This window comes from Taeniopygia guttata, chromosome 27 (assembly GCF_048771995.1).
Source record: "Taeniopygia guttata chromosome 27, bTaeGut7.mat, whole genome shotgun sequence".
Lineage (NCBI taxonomy): Eukaryota > Metazoa > Chordata > Aves > Passeriformes > Estrildidae > Taeniopygia > Taeniopygia guttata.
In genome coordinates, this window is record NC_133052.1 from 4,556,216 (window position 1) to 4,578,078 (window position 21,863).

The window sequence follows — 21,863 nt, forward strand, 5'->3', positions numbered from 1 at the left end:
AGACATCTCTCTGCATTCCAAACTCCCAGATGGGAAAGGGCAGCTTACACAGTCTCCATCATGGATGGATGGATGGATGGATGGATGGATGGATGGATGGATGGATGGATGGATGGATGGATGGATGGATGGATGGATTTCTGTTTATCCAGCCCTTCCTGACTGAGGCCTCTGATGTGTTTTTGTTCAAAACAGTGCCAAACAGCACCAGACTAGCAAGAGGGACGTTTGTGAACAAAACTTGTTCACCACAGACAGCTCACAGATACTGCTGTCCAGAATGACTTTGCACAGAGCTCTTCTGGAGCAGCACTGGTCCTTACACAGCAGGGTCTTTGGGGCCCTGAGCCTGAGCAGAGCTGCTCCATCTGTGCTTGGCAGTCACAAGGTACAGCTGAGCAGTGAAGAGTCTGTGAGCATTCATTACTGTCTTTGGACTGCCCTGGCCCATGAGGGTTCACAGGGACTCCAGTGTGGGACCCAGAGTGGTTAATCCCAGCACTGACTTGTGAATGGTGCCAGGCCTGCACACCTGCCAAAACATGGGCCCTGCCATGGGCCTTGCATTTGGCAGTAGGGCTGCGATGAAGAACTGATCCCAGCTGCCCATGCCCACTTGTGCTGGCCATTGTCTGAGGCTGGGCCTCAGAGTCTCAGTGAAGATGGAGATAAGGCCTTGAGCCAACTCTGAGGCTATTCCACACAACCACACTTCTGATATCCTTTGGGAACATTTTCTGTCTACCCCAGCACAGCACTGACCGGAGGAATAGGTGCTGCATTCCCATGATCCCACAGGTTAGTTTGTCTCCAGGACCTCCCATGGAATTCTGGTTGTTACATGGGGACAGCAGAGGTTTTTGCAGGATGTGTTGGGGGTATATCTGGGCAGAGACACTAAAGGGAAGGGGCTGATCACCATGGGGTAGCTGGGGATGTTTTGCATCCTGGCCCAGGATTGTACTTCCCATAGGACCCTCTGCAGTGTATCCCAAGCTCATATTTTTTCTGGATGAATGATCTCACTACATTGTTACCTTATCCCCTGCCAGGATCAACACCATTCCACCCCAGCAGATTGCAAGATCATATGTGGAGGGAAGGACTACCTGGAGACCCAGCTTGAGATGCAAAAGTCTTTATTGAGTTTAAAGAGGGAATCAAAGTTGTTACAAGCACAGGCCCTCAGTGCAGGGATCTGGCAGGACAAGCAAGATATTTCACCTCTTGGCCAGGGTGAAGTCCATGCAGGGCATCCATTTGCCTTGCCTGTAGAGTCCAGGCTGGCTTGGAGGAGCCTTGTAGCCGAGGGGAGCAGAAGGGCACAATGAAAATAGAAACAAGGAGACATGTAGGAAAGACATAGGGCATGCTTTCGAAGTGCCTGAGCTGGGCCCTTCCTTCCAGCATTTTCAGGAGGAACTAAAGATGGTCAGTTCCTGTGAAAGAAATGACCTGAAGATTCTTCCTTTGTTCAGCACCATGCCTGGAGATCCTGGGGACACTTCCCAAAACCTACATACGCCCAACACCACTAGCAGGGGAGGCCCCTCCTTCCACCATAGCGCCTGGTGATGCAGGAGAGGTCAAAGCCCCCAGAGTTGATGGGCACTCCCTCAGAGCTGAGGATGTTGCCAACAGCAGCAGACGTGGAGGATCCCACCACGGTGTTCTGTGGGAAGGAGCTGAGGATGGGCCCAGGCAGGGTCACAACCACAGCAGGTGGCTCAATGACAACAGTGGAGTCCTGGCACTGCCTGACACAGCACTCATTGCAGCTGTTGGCCAGTGGAGTGGGGCCACAGGGCTGGCAGGGACGGCACTGGGTGTTGCAGGACATGACTTGAGGCTACAGGTGCACCTGGCAGAGAGAGCAGAGAGGAAACAGAGCACAAAGCTGGGTGGGTGGGTGGGTGAGGAGCAGCCTGGTCACCCCATCACAAAAGAGCCAAGGCCATCATGAGTGGGAAGCTGGAGACTGAGCCAGGAGCCCTACAAAGAGCAGCCTGACTCAGGAAGTTCTCTCCCAGGGCAGAAAGCAAAAGGCAGCACCACCACCAGCCCTTCTCTATGCCAGCCTCCTCCCTGCCTTCCTCTCTCATGACAGATGCTCCAACCCCCAAATATGAGAAAGCCAAAGTCAGTTGAGATGTCCACCAAGCAGAGATCTCACTTTGGAAGAGAAAGAGAAGGGCCTTCAGACTCACCTGGTTCCCAAGCAGAAGGAAGCAAGAGAGGTGGATGAGAGAGCAGAGACTTGGGCTGCCTTTTATACCTGCCCATCACTGCCGCAGGACCAGGGGTGGCCTTTGCAGAGGTAACAATTTCCCAGCAAGTTCATCTTGAATGCAAACCAGCACACCTAATGATATGGGCTGTGTTTTCATTTCCAGCACTGCTGCCTTTTCCAGGTTTGTTCCATGCCTGTTTCCCCACTGAAGGCTTCTTCTGATCCCTGGGATTAAAGGCCCCAGGATTTCTAAGGCAAGAATGCAGTAGTACAGGCAGAAGACTCAGTTTATGTACTGCATGGGCCCAGGCCAGGAAAGTGATACTACAGTCTGGATAACTCTGGTGGGGCTGTTTGAGTTCCAGCAATCCTCAGCTGGCTGCCCAAGGCCTCCTGTGCATGAGGATATATCCCATCCTTGTCTTTCTCTCCCTGTGGTCACTTCTTCCCTCCCCATGTCCATGGACTCTGCAAGTGGTTTTCGCCCCAATGTGCCTAACTCTGCTACCAGGAGAAAATTCTATCTTGTTTTAACTCATGGCCTCTTTGTGCAGCAGAGAAATTGTCATGGGTTTGTCTGGCTCCTCACAATGCTCCAACCTTGTTGCAGTTGTCCCCAGGTGTCCTCAGCAGAGTCCACAGTGTTGTGCTTGACTTCTGTGGGATAGAGAAGTGGGCCCATGTAATCCACATGAAGCTCAATAAGGCCAAGTGTAAGGTCCTGAATTTGGGTTGGGTCATTCCCAAGGAGGAACAAAGATTGCTTAATGAGTAAACTGAGAGTAGCCCAGCCAAGAAGGACTTGGGTACACTGGTGAATGAGAGTCTGGACGTGACCTGCAATGTTCACATGTAACCCTGGAATTGTATCCCAGAATTGTATTGCATCAACAGAGGAGTGACTACCAGGTATAGAGAAGTGGTTCTCCCTCAATACCCTGCTCTTGTGAGACCCCAGCTGGAGTGCTGTGTCCCCAGTGCTAAGGTGCTGAAGTAGGTCCAGAAGAGGCCACAAAAATGCTCAGAGTGCTGCAGCCCTTCTGCTATGGAGACAGGACTGGGAGAGATGACTGTATTTAGCCTGAAGATGGTTCTGGGGATACCTTAAGTCACATTCCAATGCCCAAAGGGGATCCAAGAGAGATGAAGAGGGACTTTTTTATAAGGACATAGAGTGATAGGACAAGGGGGAATAGCTTCCCACTGAAACAGGATAGATTCATACTAGTTACCAAGAAAAAATTCTTCCCTTTGAGGGTGGTGAGGCCCTGGCACAGGTTGTCCAGAGAAGCTCTGGCTGCCCCATCCCTGGAAATGCATGCTGTGCTGCTGAGAAACGTATACTCACGTGACTTTCACAATTGCTTATAGATCCAGGGATTTTGATGATAAAAACTGTCCAAGAAACCTGACTTGGGGCAGATCTATTGGAGGCTACACCATAAACAAGGCAAATGAGCCTTGTCAATATTCTTTGCTTAAAATAACACTACAATCCTCAGAGCAAGCAGCCTACTGGCTCTTCTTCCTGTTTCATCTCCATGGGCCTCCACTGATGGCCACAGCCTGAGAATGAGGCCTTTGGTAGGAAGCACAATTGGTCTTAGAATTTGACACTATGACACAGAAGCCCAAGATGGGAAGGGCTCTTCCTTACCCTGCATCAGCAGGTGGAAAACAGCCACCAGCCAGACTCTGGACAAGATTATTCCTGCACTCATCCACTGCCAGAAAGTGGTCCCACTCTTTTTCATGTCTCTCCTTTTCAGGGAAATCACCAGTGCTGGAGGGAGCTCCCATGTTCTGGGGTCTGTGACAGTTTCTCTGTCCAACAGCTGGTAACATCTCAGTGACCTCCTTTCCTCCCATGAGCTAAAGGAAGGGTTCTGGGGACCTATTTTCAGGCAAGCACACTACAGCACTTCTTATGGAAACTCAGCTCAAGGGTGCTGAGTTTCCAGATGGATCCCACCCGTTGAATTGGAATCTGTTGCCCATGAAGTATCATCCCCTTTGCACGAGAAATCTCAGGGTACTCATTTGTTTTTCTGCTGCTGTTCTGTCATAGTCTGCCTCTCCCAAGTGACAAGGATCTGCTCTGACAGCCCTTGTGTGAGGCTTTGCATGCCACTATTTATCTCAGAAGGCTCTAAGCAGTGTTGATGAGGAATTCACAGCAGATCTCAGACACTCTGCTGTGTCTTAGATTTCTTGGACATTTCAGATAATGCTTTTTGTTGCTTTCCAGAACTGTAGAAGAATTCAACACTCCAAATATACAATTCTCTCCAAAATGTGTTATTCCTAGGCAGAAATGACAAGCAGTGATGTCTGTCTGAGGATAAATCCAGTCTCAGAGTCTCTGCTGTCCCAGGCATTTTCCCAAATGCCACTGAAAAAGAGCACAGCTGACAAAGGGTGGGAATCAGCCTGTGCCTTGGACAATGGTGCCTGGGCCTGGAAACAAGACTAAATGCCAAGTGCCCAGGTGGATGCACGTTTGTGAATCTCTTCCAGAAGTGCCATTGCTTCTGGAAGGAAGGAGTAGATGTTCAGTTTAGACTCAATCATCTCAACTGGACAGCTCTATGTTCAGATTAAATTAATCCCACACTCTCCATAAAGGTGTGTTTACCATGATGAGAAGCTGATGCCTCATTATTAAGTGATTACATGGACTATCTTCATTGTCAGTGTGCAAAAAGAAAAGCTTGGAGAACATGGTTAATCTGTTCTGAAATGAAAATTAGGAGGGTAAAAGCAAGTGCTGTTTGGAAGTACTAATATTCTCCCAATGAGTGTAAAGAGAGACTTGCTTCCCAGCCAGCCTTCCACAGCTCTGCACTTTGAATGCTTTGCCAATCACATTAATGTTTTTCCACAACAAAGCCCAAAATGGGTGGAACAATGTACTGCTAAAAATTATGTGGGGTTTTAGATGTGGAAATGCCCTGACACATCTAGTATGAAGCACACCATTTTGCATAATTTAATTAAAAATAAGAGAGTAGATTCAGATACTAAGGAGAGGAAAGAAGAAGAATTATGCAAATTTTGTTTGCAGTCTTATGCGAGGAATAATGGCTATAAGTAGAGGTATCAGACATTGCCAAATTTTATCTTGAATCAGAGTATGACTTGATGAAATAGCTACAAGAATGTGGCATAGATACATCACAAAACATCAGGCTAAACGGAGAACACATGTCTACTTTCTAAAGCAATGTTTCCTAAAGTTACTGGGATTTCTTTAGGAGATTCAGACAAACCGTGACAAAATTAAGCACTTGGCAAACTGGGGCAGAAGCCTGTGGGAATACCACTCCTCCAACTCTGTTACAGAACTATTTATGGACGGGGTTTGTGACCCTTTCCAAGCACGGCATTTTAGAGGACTGCGAGGCATTCTGAATTAACTGTGAATGAACAGAGGGTGGTGGGAGAGCAGAACTGAGGCTCAGCCCAGCCAGAGATGGCTGTAAGGTGATAGGAGCTCGCTGGGGAATTGGTGGCTTCTCACTGCCTGGGAAACCCACACAGACCTACACTTCAGAGGGAATCTTCTGCAGGGAAGAAGTCATGGGAGGACAGGGATTAATCTGTTTGTACAACTGATGAAAAGTGAAAAATCACTTCACTTTTCCTGGAAAGCCCGTCCCAGAGCGAGCTTCACGTCTTTGTTTCTGAGTGTGTAAATGAAGGGGTTCAACAAAGGAGTTACCACTGTGTTAAAGGTATTCACAATTTTGTTCAGATCCAGAGACTTCTGGGCTGATGGCTTGACATACAGGAACACAGTGGAGCCATACCAGATCGTGACAACACTGAGATGGGCAGAGCAGGTGGAAAAGGCCTTTTTCCGGCCATGGGCTGACTGGATCCGCAGGATGGAAGAGATGATGTACATGTAGGAGACCAGCGTGACCACACAGGAGGCCACCACAACAATTATGGAGACAAGGAAGGTTGCCAGCTCCACAGGCCATGTATCACTGCAGGAGAGGGCAAGGCAGGAATCTATATCACATAGAAAATGATTGATGACCTCTGGCCCACAGAAAGTCAGCCTGGATGTCAGAAAGGCCAGCAGGGAAATGGCCAAAAAGCCTCCCAGCCAGGAGCTGAGTGCCAGGCGAACACAGAGGGCATTGCTCATGAGGGAGCTGTACCTCAGGGGGTAGCATATGGCTAAGTAGCGGTCATAGGCCATGACAGACAGGAGAAAACACTCAGTGGAGCCTAGAGAGAAAAGAAAGAACAACTGGAGGATGCAGACACTGAAGGAGATGGTCTGGCTAGTCCCCAGCATGACTCCTATGGCTTTGGGAATAACACCTGTGGTGTACCAGATCTCCAGAAAGGAGAGGTTACAGAGGAAAAAGTACATTGGGGTGTGTAGGTTGCTGCTTCTCCACACAAGAGCTATGATGGATGCATTACTTATTACTGTCAGGGTGTACATCAGTGCAAACACCACCACAAAGGAGACTCGGAATTGTCGTATGCCTGGGAAGCCAAGAAGGATGAATTCTTTTACACTTGTCCCATTTGCCATGTACTTCCAAGTGTTGAGGTCCGTCTGCAAAGAAAGAAAAGTTTCTGTGAAAGTTTGCATGCTTTTGCTGGTCCTTCAGATGCTACAAGTGGTGAAAAAAAAAGTCATCATCTCTGAAAAAGCAGTTGGTGCACAGCATGGGAAAATGGCATTTTAATATGTTTAAATTTTCATAGAAATCTTTCCCTGATGAAACACATTTGAACAACTAGGTCTAACCCTGAAAATCAGGTGTATCCCAACAAATGAACACTTGGAGAAGTATTTATCAGATCATGCACCTCCTTTACAGCATGGGGAATGTAGTCACTTCTGTGAGACGAAAATCCCACTTAGGAAACTATGGGCATCAGACTGAGGGATTCCAGCTATGGGAAAAGCTGTTACAAGGCAATAATATAACCTGTAGTCTCCAAGGCAGGCAATACTGAGGTGTGGTATATCAAATGCAACTGAGGAATACAAATATTGTCATGATAACGTGACACTGCAAGAGATTTTTTTCCACCTCTTCTATGTCAGTTTATTACAAGGGATTGAGACTGAGCTGCAGCCACACAGGGCAGCAGGTTAATATGCCAGTCACTGCTCAAGGTCTCCTATACTTGCTTTCTTCCAAGCCTCAGAACAGGAAGCTTTTGCAAATACCTCCATTTCCCTCACTGATGTCTACTTCTCAGCATAGCTACTAGGGCTATGATTCACCTCTGCAATTTTGCGATTTCAGAGTCAGGGGAAGGATTTCTGCTGACCAATCTGAAATATCTATGGTGAAATACTCCTATCTCAGCTCCTCAGCTTACCTCCTTCTTTCTTCATAGGCAGAGAAAAAGCATGAGGGATATATGGCTCATTTTGTTTTAAAAGCATGGCTGAAAGCCCTCTAGAAGTGCCAGGTTGTCTCTGAGGTCTAAGGCAGGAGTCTAGTAAGCACCTGGATGTTAGACATCTCAACTTGGACAGAGATACTCAGCCTCAGTGACTGAAGGCAAAATCCTCTGAGCTGAATCCCATTAAAGGTAGCTCTGCTGAACTGTTCCTGCAGACAAGGGAGGATTCTTGATCAGTTCTCTAGAGAGTACATATTTTCAGGTGAATGTGGAAGACAGATGGACTAAATCACCATCTAAATCATCTCTTTCTCTCCTATCTTTCTCCACAGCAACATATATCAGAAATCTCATGTACTTAAAGAGTAAAGAAATCTCCCTTAAACCAGCTCTCCTTAGGGTTAAGCTCTCCTTAAGCTCTCCTTAAACATGCAAGGCATTGGAAGTCTGTGCTATATGTCTTAGGCAGGCTTCACTCACCAGATTTTCCAGTGGAAATGATCCAAATGACATTTTTTCATGCACCATCCTCCCAAGATAGCCATGGTCCCCTTGGCTAATGGAGAGCATTGGAAAGAAGTAGATTTATTGGGGGGAACTCTGGAAACAGGTGAAGGTGTGTGGATGAGCAGCTCTCCCCTGCTGACTCACTTCAAGCTGATGGCAACTGCTTGACCTGGTTTCCTCTCCATCCAGTAGGATCTGACAGCTTCCACTCCCGATCTTCTCCCTCTCACTGACACCACTGTAATTCCACTAAAAGGAGCTTTGTGTGCGCACACACAAAGCGTAAACTCTCTTCAGCTGAGCTTCATACAGTGAGATCATACACCAGAGAGTCGCCAGCATTATTAGCATAAGAACATCCCCACACCCACCTCATTAACACAATGAAGCTCCAACTGGCCACACCTAGGAGACTGTTTTTTGTTTTCCCTCTTGTGTGCTCCAGGGAATTTGACTTCTGGGAGGCCTTATGGGCTTGTCAGAGGTGAATAGTACTCTCTCTTCACACAGGCCAATTAAAGAACAGCAATACAATTCCCTAAGTGGCTGCTAGGCTGGGTGTTTGCCTCCTACCTGCAGCTGTGGTATGAGAACCTTGTCAGGAACTCAGCTGACATGGAGATGTCTGAAATAGTCATGTTCCAAGACACTGGTGTCAAGCATTTGGTGCTGAGAGGGTCGTGAAACCTCCAGGGTGAGAAGCAACTAAAGGCAGCTATGGGCACCTGAATACAAAGACTGTAAGGTAAGGGATTCACCTAACTCATTTCAGAGCCTCTAAATGATTTAAAGCCTCTGTCTTCAGCTTTAACTGAAGTGCAGAACTAAGTAAAGATCTAAGTTCAAAATCAGACAAGACATTAGTAAATGGAAAATTGATTTCCCCTGACTCCAGAAAAGGCGTCTTCTATTGAGGTACTCATCTTTGCTCCATTCATCATCAGCTGAGAGAAATAGGCACTCTCAAGCCTTAGTTCTACCCTTAGAAAAAATGGTCTCTTACAGATCAGGCAATACAGGCCTTACAGACCTTTTTCTTCTGTTGACACTCAAGATAAACTAGTCAGCTGGCTTAGACCAGACACACAAAAAATACACACACTTCTTGTCCTCTAGACATTTTGAGTTAGATTCACCTCAAGAGAGAGTCTGTCTGTACTGTCCAGGACCACCACACAGGTGCTGGGCTTGGCAGAGACATTTTCTGTAAGTCCTGTGTCCCAGGCTTTTGTGTGGTTGAGAGAAAACTGACTGGTACTCGGTTTGAGGTGGAGATACAGCTAATGGGAGTAAAGTTCTCAGTTTGAGCCTATTTGCTGACCATGATGCCTGCTGTCTGTCCTATCCATGGAAATGGATGTGGGGTTTAGCCATGGGGTGGAGGTGTTGGAGCCTGTGGGTGCACTTGTGATTGCTTAAAGAAGCAAGCCATGCACACATGACCAGGTATGCAGGCCCTGCTGTGACCTTGTCCTAGTTGGGGAGTTCAGAGGCCACCACTGGTCAGCTGCAGGATTTGTGTCTCCAGAAAGATGATTCTTGCCATTTCCTGGCACATCTGCTTTGGGATGGGCTAAGTCCCCTGGGTGACCTGCTGTCCCATCAGTGACTGCGGGAAGAGTCTACAGAGACTGTTAGGTCTGGTCCCGAAGATGGGTTGTACTCTCCATCTGCAGGACATGCTCTGACACCAAGGAGTCATATCTGAGCAGAAATGTTGGAAGGCTGAGCCTGATCTCTGCTGTCTGTGGAAAAGTCAGGGATGTCTTCCTCAGCTCTAAGGGACAGTGCTTGAATGGGCCCCATTTCTGTATTTCCCACCCTCCCCTTCCTCTGGGAATAATCAATGGTCTACTTGTGCCCCCACTTTTTCCTCCACCAACCATGGCAACATCTTTTGGTCTCAGCACCTTGAGACAAGGATACCAAAAAAGATTACATAGAGGCTGAGGATAGGATGCAGAAAGCTTTATTGTCATTGAAGTGGAAAATTAGTTCCCTTATAGAAGAGGAAACTGGTGGTGGTGGTGAGAGACCACATGCAACTGCAGAAAGTCTGTGCCCACTTTGGCACAGGCACTGGAGAGCCACTGGAGAGCCAATGGGACATCCATCTGCCTGCCCTACAGTGGGCAGGGGTTAGCAGATCCCCCAGAGAGGCTCTGAAAATCTTACAGTCCAGAAGTATGGAAGACAAGAGAGAGGTGGAAGAGAGAGTAAGGCAGGGAAAGCAAACACTGGCCATGGTTTCAGAGAGCGCCACCCGCCCTTCTTCAGAAGGGCAGCATTGGTTGCTCAGCACCTCTGAATTCGATGGCCAGGAGCTCTGTCCTCAGTCCAGCATCAGCTTCTGGGTTCCTGGGGGTCCTTGTGAAGGCTGCACCAGTGGCTTTAGCATGGACGACATCTGCTGCCACCATAGCGGTTGGTGATGGAGGAGAGGTCAAAGCCGCCGGAGTTGATGGGCACTCCCTCAGAGCTGAGGATGTTGCCAACAGCAGCAGAGGTGGAGGATCCCACCACGGTGTTCTGTGGGAAGGAGCTGAGGATGGGGCCGGGCAGGGTCACCACCACCGGAGAGGGCTGGATGAACACGGTGGAGTCCTGGCACTGCCTGACACAGCACTCATTGCAGCTGTTGGCCAGCGGGGTGGGGCCACAGGGCTGGCAGGGCCGGCACTGGGTGTTGCAGGACATGTCTTGAGGCTCGAGATGTACCTGAGAGAGAGGGAAGGAAAGAAAGCAGAGCACAGGCACATTTGGGTAGCCATCAGCCATGAATCCATCGTCCCACTGCAAGAATTGCAATGGTACCTGCTTAAGCTAGAAGAGAGAAACTGGGCAGTGAAAGAAAGGGGTTTTCATCCTCATCCTGACACAGTACTGCAAAGTGTCACCTTATTTCTTCAATAAAGAGCTCCCTCAGCCAAATTCTGACACTAAGTCAGACCTTAGTTCTTCTCTGATCCCTCAGCAGCAGCATCACTAAGGGTGCTCTCACAGGCTATAGGAACGCACATCCGCTTCACCAGAAAAGGATAGGGGAAAGGGCTTTAGACTCACCTGGGTCCCAAGGAGAAGGAGGCAGGAGAAGTGGATGAGAGAGCATGAAGTCGGGTTGGCTTTTATAGTCACTCTGGGTTGCCCCAGGCCCAGAGGTGGCTTCTATGAAAGTGATAATTTCCTAAGGTGCTCATGATGTATGGAAAACATCTCAGATAATGACATGGTCTGGGTGCTTGTTTTCCATGTTGCCACCTTTTCATTTCCTGGCTTATGTCATAGACATTTCTTCATGAAGGCTTTTTCTGAGTGCTGAGATTGAGACGCCTCAGGATTTCCAGGGCAGGAATGTGTCAGTGTCTGCGGAATCCTTTGCTCAAGTGCTGGATGGGTACAGTGCAGGGAAATGAGGTTGGCCTGGAGCTCACTGGTGGTGTTGCCTGTGGCCTTGTTGATTGGAAGAGGCGCAGCCACTCCCAGCTCTTCAACCCTTGACTGGTCACCGAAAGATGTGCCATGATACCATTGGAAAATTATATGCCTCCCAACTTGCTCCAGGGTTCATTTGAGTTCAGAATCTCGGGCATTTGGGCTGCACTGTTGGGTTTCATTTTCTTGCTCCTAAAGCTCTCCTTATGCCCTTCCAATAGCTCCAAAGAGGGAAAGAGGGAGAATCCTCAATTCATCTGGGCAATGTGAGCCAGTGCTTGGTCACCCTCAATGATAAGAAGGGCTTTCCTGTTTCACACAGAGCTTACAGTGTTCCAGCCTGTGCTTGTTTCCTGTGGTCCCATCACTGGGCGCTTCAGAGAAGTGCCTGGCTCTGTTTGCCTTGCACCCTCTGGATTTGGGTTGCATGGCAAGGTTTTGGTTGTGGGGGAGCCAACACCAGCTGGATTTAAGACTGATCTGCCACTGGCCAAGGTTGAGCTCATAAGCAGTGGTAGAAACACCTCTGGGATAACATGTTTAGGAAGGGAGAAAACACCTAGTGCGGAACAGCAGCTAGAAGAGAGGTGAGAGAAGATGTGAGAGAAACAACCCTGCAGACACCAGTCTCAGTGAAGAGGGGAGGCAGGAGCTCCAGGTGACCCCGTAAAAGCTCACGCTGAATGAGGCTTGTCCTAGTTTAGGGCAAATTTGGGGAAAACCCTCTGGAAGGAGCCCTCATAAAACAAACCCCCACGGCCCCTCCCCACCTACCTGGTTCGGGAAAAAATTTTCTCTGAGAGAAGTGGGAAAGAACCTGTTTATTTAACGAACAAAGCACTCCCCAGCACCAAAAAAATTAACAACACCAGATGACAACAAAACTCTTTCACCACTCTGAAGAGATGAACAAATCTAGAAAGTCTTTCCTGGGAGTGGTCACCCAGGTCTGGATGCTGGGGATTGCTCTGGGCACTGGGGATGGCTGCTGCAGATCACAAAATGCCGGCTCCCGGTGTTCTTTGTTGTTTCCCAGATCCCAGTCCAGAGCAGGTTGGATGGTATTCAGGAAGAGGAAAGGAAAAGAAACAGTCCAGGAAAAGAATTGGACTGCTTAGCTAAACTAACTAGGGAGCAAAGGCAAAAGCAGAAGCAAGCAAAGCAAGCAAGCAAGCAAAGCAAGCAAGCCAAGCAAGCAAGCAAGCCAGCACTAGCCTTTTCTAGACAGCAGACCATGGCGGGGAGGTGAACCGGCTGATAACAAGGCAAAACAAACCTTCACTTTCAGAGTCAGTTCTGAAAGCACAGAACATAATATCAAACATAACCAGAACACATGATTGGAGATACAAACACCATAAGGTCACCCTAGGACAGGCTCCTGTCAGGACCTGTGGCTCTGTGAGTGACAGGCCCATGCTAGCACAGGTTTGCAGGCAGGACTTGTGAAGAATTGTAGCCCATGTGAAAAACTCACATTGGAGAAGTTTAGGGGGTACTGTCTCCCATGGGAGACAGCCTCTGCTGGCACAGGGGAAGTGTGTGAGAGTTCCTTCCCCTAAGGACTAAAGAGCTGCAGAGACATGTTGAACTGATCACAACTCCAAATCCCTCCCTATCCCTTTGGAGAGGAGAAAATTAAGAGTGAAGTTGAGCTGATGAAGAAGGGAACAGTGGGGGGGAAGGTGGTTTTAGATTTTGGGTTCATTCCTCATTACCCTATGCTGACTGGATTGCAATGCATTAATTTCCCTAATCTGAGTTGGGTTTTCCCATGAGGGTAACTGATGAGTGATCTTTCCTGTCCTCATCTAGACCCAGAAGCCTCTTGTGTTTTCTCTCCCCTGTCCAGCTGAGGAGAGGGAGTGATGGGACAGCTTTGGTGGGCATCTGGCATCCAGCCAGTGTCAAAGAACCATACCCTCCTTTCAGGTGCTTATATATGTTAGTAAAATTCATCTAAGCCTTTTCTCTGTAATGAAGAGTCCCAGCTCTCTCAGCCTTTCCTTATAGGAGAGATGCTCCTGTGATTTAATTCATCCTCTTTTTGTCCCTTCATTGAATTCTCTCCAGCACTTGCATAGCTCCCTTGTACTGGGGAGTCTAGAACAGGAAGCAGTACACCAGGAGCATCCTTGCTGGTGTTGGATAGAGAGAAACAGTCTTCTTCCTGAACCTTCTGGCAGCGCTCCTTCCACTGCAGCCCAGAACACTTTTGGCTCTCTTTGAGGCAAGGGCCTATTGCTGGCTCATCGTCAGCTCAGTGTCCAGCAGGACAACCCAGGTCTTCTTCTGCAAAACGGCTTTACAGCTGAGGGGTGCCCAACACATACTGATGCACAGGGCTGTTCCTCCCCACAAGCAGGACTTTGCCCTTCCCCATGCTGAACTGCAGGAGGTTTCTGTCAGGCCACTTCTTCAGCCTGTCAAAGTCCCTCTGAAATGCAGCATCTGCAGTATTGTAAAAATGAACAGGTGCTCCTGGGTTAACAAGGGCAGAACAAACATATTTCTTCTTGGGAGAACAATGGAAGTTTTTTATACAAGTAAGATGGCATTAAAGGGTCCAGGCCGCCTGATTTAGTCCACTGCTTTTCAGTCTTGTGGCCTATTGAGCCAAAGAACACCGAGAGACTCAAGTGTTATTATGGAAACCCAGACAGATGTGATGATTGTCACATCTGTCATGGGACAACAACCAGGTTTTCTGGGAGCAACTGAAAGTGACTGATGATGGCTGAGAAGTATAACATACAGTACCTAATAAAAGAAAAATCCCTAAATGCAGTGGCTCGCCCTGTAATGTGTCCTGGTGAGACTAAGATATTCATAGAATCAAGAAGTCATAGGTTGGTTTAGGTTAGAAGGGACATTTAAAAGGTCATCCAATCCAACCCTTTTAACTATAAGATGTGTGGAGTGGGAAAGGAAGTTGTATTTTAAAAAAGTAAAACTTTTTTATTTTTAATGTGCAATTAAAAAACACAATGGAGTGGGGTGAAGCAGCCTGACTAGGTCTGATCTGAAAGATCACACACTTCCACACTTGGGTTATAAGTTTTATTTAAAGAACACATTAGGGAAAATTGCTGCAAGAGATGCTAGTCTGAATCTTCTGAAACATACTTTGGGTAGCTGGTCATGGGAAAGATCCACCTTCATATTTTTCAAAAAGTATCAACATCCAATAATTTTTCATCTGGATTGCTAGAATGACGTTTGCAAATCTGTTCAAAAAGAAAACCCTTTTTGCAGTGGTGCAGGGCAAAGACACAGTCATACCCACAGGTCATGGAGGAGGGACACCACAGAGCTTTCGCTGGGAAGCAATATCCATAGAAATGTGCTTAAAAAGGCCATGACTCTTCAGGAAAGGGAGCACTGTTTGGAGGGAAGCCATAGGAGTCAGAACCTTGCAGAGTTCAGATGTGCCAAGAAATGTGCTGGCTGGTGCTCTCCAGGCTGTGGATGTGTATTCATCACCAGTCCTGAGGAAACGTGGGCCTTTGGGAGCCAGTTGTTGAGGGAAGCACCTCTACTGAGAAAATGCAAAAGATCTTGTCCATCTCAGACCTCTATCTTAGAAGAAAATTCTGCCCCTGAAGTGTCTGTTGATTATTGCCCTAATCTGTTCTACAAGATGTGCAGGAGGTCCCAGGAGGGCCAGATCTGGGCAGGAGTGCCAGGGCCAGAGCTGGTGCTGGGGCTCAGGGCAAGGCAAGACTCAAGAGAGGTACATGTACAGGATCCATCCTGGGACTGCTGTGGGTGGTGAAGGGGCCTGGCCAGGTCAGGAGAGCAAGAGTAGCTCAGGCCAGACGCAGGAACTGAGAAGGCAGAGCTGGGACAGGCCTGGGCTGTCACAGAGCCCCTGGCAGGGACCAAGGTGGAGCTGAGGCCATGGCTGAATTGGGTCTAGGCGGTCTTGGTCTTGGTGCTCCCTGTCCTGGGGTTACCTGCTGACTCTGCTCTGACTCCCACAGACTCTGTCTGGGGGAGAAGTGCACTTGTGGCTGGCTTGTGACACCTGTGAGGCCGTAGAGTTCTTGGGCCTCAGGAAAGCTTCTCTGTCCTGAGGCAAGACAAGGAAGAACAAAGCCCTGGTATGTGTTTGGCCACCACTCCCTGTCCCAGGGCTGGCTTCCCCTGATGGGCGCTGGCTTCAAAGGGAGAGGGGACTCCAGCCTGGGGCCTGCCACAGCTGATGCCACTGCTGCCCTGGGAACACCTCAGCCCCACAAGGAACACCAGGTGAGCCAGGCCAGAGGCTGTGCTGCAGGGGGAGAGGGCGGCACGGGGAAGTTGTCTCTGCTGCCCATGACCAGGCACGCTGACCATGGCCCCTGGATCAGGGGATGGAGGAGAGAAGCAGTGGAGTAGGGAATGTAGACCATTCGAAGGCTATTAACCCTTTTCCAATTCCTGCCATTCTTTCACTTGTGAGCATTCTTGCCCTGCACACCTTCACACAAAGCAAGAGAAGCACTCTTCCCCGTTGTGGAAATGCTGACCTCCTCAGGGCTTCCCACATGTCTGCAGTTCTCTTCTAGAGAACAGCAGTTTTCAGGAGTCCTGACTGTATGATGTACTTTAGCCCAAGTAGTATTTCTAAGAGGAGACACAGCCAGACAAGGACTGACAGCCATTGGCAGTGGAATAACTAGGGATGTCTTCCTTCATGGATGAAAGACTGGCTATGAGTTGAAAATGTGCTCTTGCAGCCCAGGAAGCCGACTGTTTCCTGATCCTACCCCTCTACATTGAGACCCCATCTCGAATACTGCCTCCAGCTCTGTAGTCCTCAGCAGAAGGAGGACATGGATCTTTTGGAACAAGCCCAGAGGAGGCCACAAAAATGATCTGAGGGCAGGAGCACTTCTCTTGTGAGGACAGGCTGAGACAATTGGGCTTGTTCATTCTGGAGAAGACAAGGTTTTGAGGAGACTTTGTTGCAGCCTTTCAGCATGTAAAGGGGGCTTAAAAGAAATACTTTAGCAGAATTTTTTTGTGATAGGGCAAGGGAAACAGTTTTAAACTAGAAGAGGGTAGGTTCAGACTAGCTATGAAGAATTTTTTTGCAAAGAGGGTGGTAATTCAGAGGAATATATTGCGCAGAGAAATTATAGATCCCTGTACATGTTCTAGGTCAGGTTGTGTGGGGCTTTGAACAGCCTGGCCTAGTGGAAGGTGTCACTACTCATTGTAGGGAGATTAGAATAGAAGAAATTTAAAAGATCTTTCCAACCCAAAGTTCTATGAAATTCTGTGCTGCCTCAATGTGTGGAAGCAGTGCTGGAAAGAAGAATCATTGCAATATGTCCGACCCCCCAGTGACACTAGGAATGATGAAGGGTTCCTCTGGGCCCCTCAACTAATGGCTTTTCTGCTCAGCACTCAGTGTACATATAAGACAACTAAAAGACACAGGTTGCATCAAGTTTTTAATGTACACAAAGGTGAGAATTAATTCTAAGTAGAGGCTCCAAGTATGAAGAGGAGCAGAAACAGCCAAGAATTTTTTTCCTTTTCCTGTAGCAGAGTTCCTACAGGGAAACTTTTGACTTGTCCAACAACAGGATACAGTCCAGTATGCCCCTGCATGCTGGTTTCTGGGGTTCTCACAGCTGGTTTTGAATGAAGCACTAGAGAACAAAGGTAAGAGTGAGAAAGTGTGAGAGTGAAGGAAAGGAGAGGTAGGCACTGCCAAGTTTTCAGAGAGCCCAGTATCACCTTCCTCAGGGTGATCCATTCAAGTTTGCTGTGGCAAGGCAAATCAGTGATAATCAGCTACTCTTGAAACAATGACACAAAGGCTTGATCCTCTGTCTGGCTTCATGTTCTGAGTTCCTGGGGGTCCTTATCTGAGGCCATTGACAGCAGCTTTAGTAGGGACAACACCTGCTGCCACCATAGCAGTTGGTGATGCAGGAGATGTCAAAGCCCCCAGAGCTGATGGGCACTCCCTGAGAGCTGAGGATGCTGCCAACAGCAGCAGAGGTGGAGGATCCCACCACGGTGTTCTGTGGGGAGGAGCTGAGGATGGGGCCAGGCAGGGTCAGCACCACGGGGGAGGGCTGGATGAACACGGTGGAGTCCTGGCACTGCCAAACACAGGGCTCACTGCAGCTGTTGGCTGTGGGGCCACAGGGCTGGCAGAGCCAACAAGGTTCTCTATGCAGGACATGTCTTGGGGCATGAGGGGCACCTGGAAAGAGGTCAGGGAAGATACACAATATAAGGATATATGAGGAGCAGCCTGTCACCACATCAGGAGTTAAATAATATGCAGGGCCACGAGGTGGAGGTTCTGCAGAGATGTGAGGGCTCATTGGCCTCATCCTATCAGGGCCTAAAAAAGGCCACAAACTCCTATGCAGCCACTGCCCGGGCCCCAAGATGATAAGTGATGACAGTCCCAGCCTCCCTGCATTCCCTTCTCACCACCTCTCGCTCCCATGACAAACAGCCCCAAGAGCCATCACAGAAGACAGCTGGAATCAGCTGAGGGGTCCATTGAGGTGAGAACTCCTTTTAGAGAAAGCAGAGAGGGAGAAAAGTTTTCAGGCTCACCTGATTCCCAAGGAGAAGAAGGCAAGAAAAGGGGATGAGAGAGAAAAGAGCTGGGCTGGCTTTCACCATGGACCTTTACTGACTCAGGCTGCCAGAGGTATCCCTTCTAGGGGTGATCATTTTCTGACAAATTCATCTTGAATGCAAAACATCTCATTTAATGCTGTGAGCTGTGGTTTGGCTTCTTAAATGGTTGTGTTTTCGCTTCCTGCTTTATTTCTGGCACATTCCTCAATCAAGGCATCTTTTGCATGACAAGATGAGAGGCCCAAGCATTTCTGCATCAAAACACTTCAGCGTCAGCACAGGACTCAAGCCACATGCTGGAGGAATCCATTAAAAGTAAATTTTGTCAGTCTGGGTCACTCCATTGGGATCTTAGGGGCCTTTGTCTCAAAGAAGTGGCCTTGTTCCTGGCTTTGACTGTATCCCTCCAAACACAGAGCCCAGGACAATTCAGGTGGGTGGCTTTGCCTTCTCCTGTCATGCATGAGGGATACAGAAAAGGGGAGAAAAGGTGGAAGGTTTTATTCTGCTGTCAGAATGAAAGGAAAATGACATAATAAGGGGGCTTCCATAAGGACAAAGGTGACAAAAGGAAGAGTAAGGAAAGTGTAGGACTGCTGCTGAATGAGACGAGGGCCATGGTGACACAGAGAAAAAGCTGAGGTGTTGAAGGTCTTCTTTGCCTCAGTCCTTATTAGCAAGACTGGCCTTAAGAAATATCAAATGTAGACTAAGGGTAAAGTCAGGATCAGGGAACACACACCCTTGATGGAAAGAGATCACCTCAGTGAATCCTTAGCAAACTGCACATATTTAGGCCCTGTTGGAATGTACACACAAGGGTAAGGGAGCTGGCTCCTGTCATTGCCAAGTCACTCTTGGTTACCTTCAGCTGAGCATGGTGACTGGATACTGGAGCAAAACAAGTGCCACTTCTGTCTTCAAGAAGGAGAGAAGGAGAAGCCAGGGAGCCACAGCATTTTCAGTCTCACCTTAGCCCCTTAGAAGGTGATAGAGCAACTAGTCCTGGAAAGCTCTCCTAATCAAGGCATGTCAGTGATGAGAAAGTCACCAGGAGCAGGTCAGTGTGGCTTCACCAAGGGGCAGTTATGCCTGATCTTCTTGATAAGTGCTGTGGTGATTTGACAGGCTCAGGAGAGCAAGAAAGAATTGTGGATATTCTCTACTTGGACATGAGCAAAACCTTTGGCACTTTTGTGTGGATTCCTGTAGGAGCCTCACAGAGAAGCTGTTGATGTTGGATGAGCAGACAGTGAAGTAGAATGAAAACTGACTGGCCAGGCACAGGGATCAGTGATGAGCAGCACAAAATAAAGTTGGAGACCAGTGACTGGTGGTGCATCCAAATCGTCAGGACTTGATGGGTTCTGTTTACCAACTTCACTGATGATGTGGGTGATTGGACAGAGTGGACCCTCAGCAGGTTTGCACACAACACCAAACTGGGAAGAGAGGCTTATGCATCAGAGAGTCAGGCCAGCATGCACTGGCATGAGGGACCTCAGCAAGCAGGAGAAATGGGCTGATGGGAAACTCATGCAACTGAACAAGGGAAACTGCAAATTCCCTTGTGTCAAAGAAGTCCAACAGTACCCCCAGCTCCACTAGACCAGGTGTTGCCTGGAGCTCAAGAGAGGTGACTGTTCCCCTTTATGCAGCACTGGTTGGGGGGGACACACCTGCAGTGGCCTCCTCTGCTGCCCTGCCTCTGTGACCATGCTGGTGACAAAAGGGATCAGTAAGAGAATGATAAAGTGAGTGGAAAATTGTCTGGCCTGCCAGGCTTAAAGAGTTGTGGCCATTGCTTCAAACCCCAAATGGCAGACAGCTCTGGGGTCTCTCAGGGATCAGCAGTAAGACCACTAGTATTGCATGTTACAATGAATGTCATGAATGGTGGGAAGGAGGACACTCTCCACAAGTTTGGAGGTGACACCGAACAACCAAGAAAAGGCAGTGAACTGGCCTCTGTTGCTCAAGTTGTTCCCAGAAAATCCTGGAGCCACCTCTATAAAGGAAACAGGGAATACAGACTAGACTCTGGAAGTTCTCTGCTACATGAAACTAGGCTACGAACAGCTGCTGGAACATGGGGCTTTCAGGCTCCTCACTGCCATCTGCAGAAAATCCCTGGCTGCTGTTTCCAGTCCCTGAGCACAGAGGCAGCTCGGGGAAGCTGCTCCATCTCCTGGTTCAGAGCCTTGTTGCTGCCTCTCAGGCTGCAGCTGGCGCTGTGCCGGCTAGTTCTCGCTGGGATATCTTTGCTGGAGGAGGGGAAGAATCCATATGCCAGGACAACAAGCTGTGCGTATGCAGAGCCTGAGTGCTCCGAGCCCAGGCGAGAGTCTGAGAGGCGCCAGGGCAGGACTCAACCCCGGGGCGGAGCTGGGGGCGATGGAGAGAGAGGAGAGGGGAGAAAAGGAGCCGGCACAGTCAGAGCATAGAGCCAGGGCTGAGGGGCACAGCGAGGCTCGGCCGGCAGAGCGGCGGCATGCGGCGGAGTCGGGGAGTGGGGCTGGCGGCGCTGGCCGTGGTGCTGCTCGGTGCGCAAATGAAAATTACCACCCCCTTTGGCTTCTTCACGGACCTCCACCCCATAACCATCCTCGAGTCCATCGCTTCCTCTGTATCATTCCTTATTCACTCAGAAAACCCATGTCTCTCTTCTTTGTCCAACAATTCCTATACCTTCCTTTCCTCTGTGTCTTTTTGCATATTTTATGTAGTTATAATTAGTATTAATGGAAATATCTGTTCCTGCACATATTGACATCCTCTGCAAACTATTCTACTCATCATCTCTGTATGTTCCTGCCTGTTTCTGCAGGATCTGGTTCAGGGGAGGGCTGGGGAGAATGTAGGTGTTGAGGTTTGCAATTTCTTTTCTCCCCCTCAGTGGATGCAGTCAGAGCCCAGATGCCGCAGGAGCCGTCACTGGAGACCACCGAAGGCACTGGCATCAACATCACCTGCTCACACCCCAAAAAAGTGATCGGCGATTACATCTATTTCTACCGTCAGCTCCCGGGCCGAGCACCCGAATTCCTCACCCTCGCTGCTAGAGGCTCCAAGGACGATCCAGCCATTGCAGGAGAGCTGTGGGTGTCGGCAGACCAGCGCTGGAGCGCGCTGTGGCTCTGAGCAGGCACCTGACTGCAAAAAATCCGAACATCGAAGGATAAGTCCCAGACCAGAGCTGCCCCCACCTCATACTTGTGCTGCCCTGACAGTCCCAGGGGAGCCCTACAAACTGACATCAGGAACCTGGACTGGTGAGTTTTCTTTCCCAGGGGAAAGAGCCGATGTTTGTGCTCAGGGTCCTGTGGCCCTGAGCGAGCAGCTGACTGCAAAAAATCGGAACATCGAAGGATAAGTCCCAGACAGGAGCTGCCCCCACCTCATTCCTGTGCTGCCCTGACAGTCCCAGGGGAGCCCTACAAACTGACATCAGGAACCTGGACTGGTGAGTTTTCTTTCCCAGGGAAAAGAGTAGATGTTTGCTCTCCAAGTCCTATTGTCCTGAGCGGGAAGCTGACTGAAAAAAATCGGAAATTCGAAGGATAAGTCCCAGACAGGAGCTGCCCCCACCTCATACTTGTGCTGCCCTTAGAGTCCCAGGGGAGCCCTACAAACTGACATCAGGAACCTGGACTGGTGAGTTTTCTTTCCCAGGGAAAAGGGCCGATGTTTGCACTCTGAGTCCTGTGGCGTG

General features: G+C 48.9%; 2 protein-coding genes, 1 pseudogene and 1 gene segment (V, D, J or C); 1 reads left to right on the forward strand and 3 right to left on the reverse strand.

Annotated features, from left to right (window-relative positions):
- Positions 1-1,534: 1,534 nt before the first annotated feature.
- LOC100219791 (feather keratin Cos1-1/Cos1-3/Cos2-1-like) lies at positions 1,535-2,341 on the reverse strand (annotated as a pseudogene).
- Positions 2,342-5,864: 3,523 nt separating this feature from the next.
- Positions 5,865-8,307, reverse strand: OR6F1 (olfactory receptor family 6 subfamily F member 1). The gene is made up of 3 exons (XM_030256466.4): positions 8,267-8,307; positions 8,096-8,171; positions 5,865-6,809 (listed from the first exon to the last, which is right to left on the reverse strand). Exons 1-3 carry the CDS (start codon positions 8,305-8,307, stop codon positions 5,865-5,867), a joined length of 1,062 nt encoding a protein of 353 aa, XP_030112326.4.
- Positions 8,308-10,513: 2,206 nt separating this feature from the next.
- Positions 10,514-11,319, reverse strand: LOC100232295 (feather keratin Cos1-2). Its single transcript, XM_072919124.1, is given in 3 exon segments — positions 10,514-10,840; positions 11,186-11,278; positions 11,281-11,319. Coding segments are annotated over 3 exon segments (459 nt in total).
- Positions 11,320-20,642: 9,323 nt separating this feature from the next.
- LOC121471219 (T cell receptor alpha variable 4-like) lies at positions 20,643-21,292 on the forward strand. The segment is given in 2 exon segments: positions 20,643-20,694; positions 21,048-21,292. Coding segments are annotated over 2 exon segments (297 nt in total).
- The last annotated feature ends 571 nt before the right edge of the window (positions 21,293-21,863 follow it).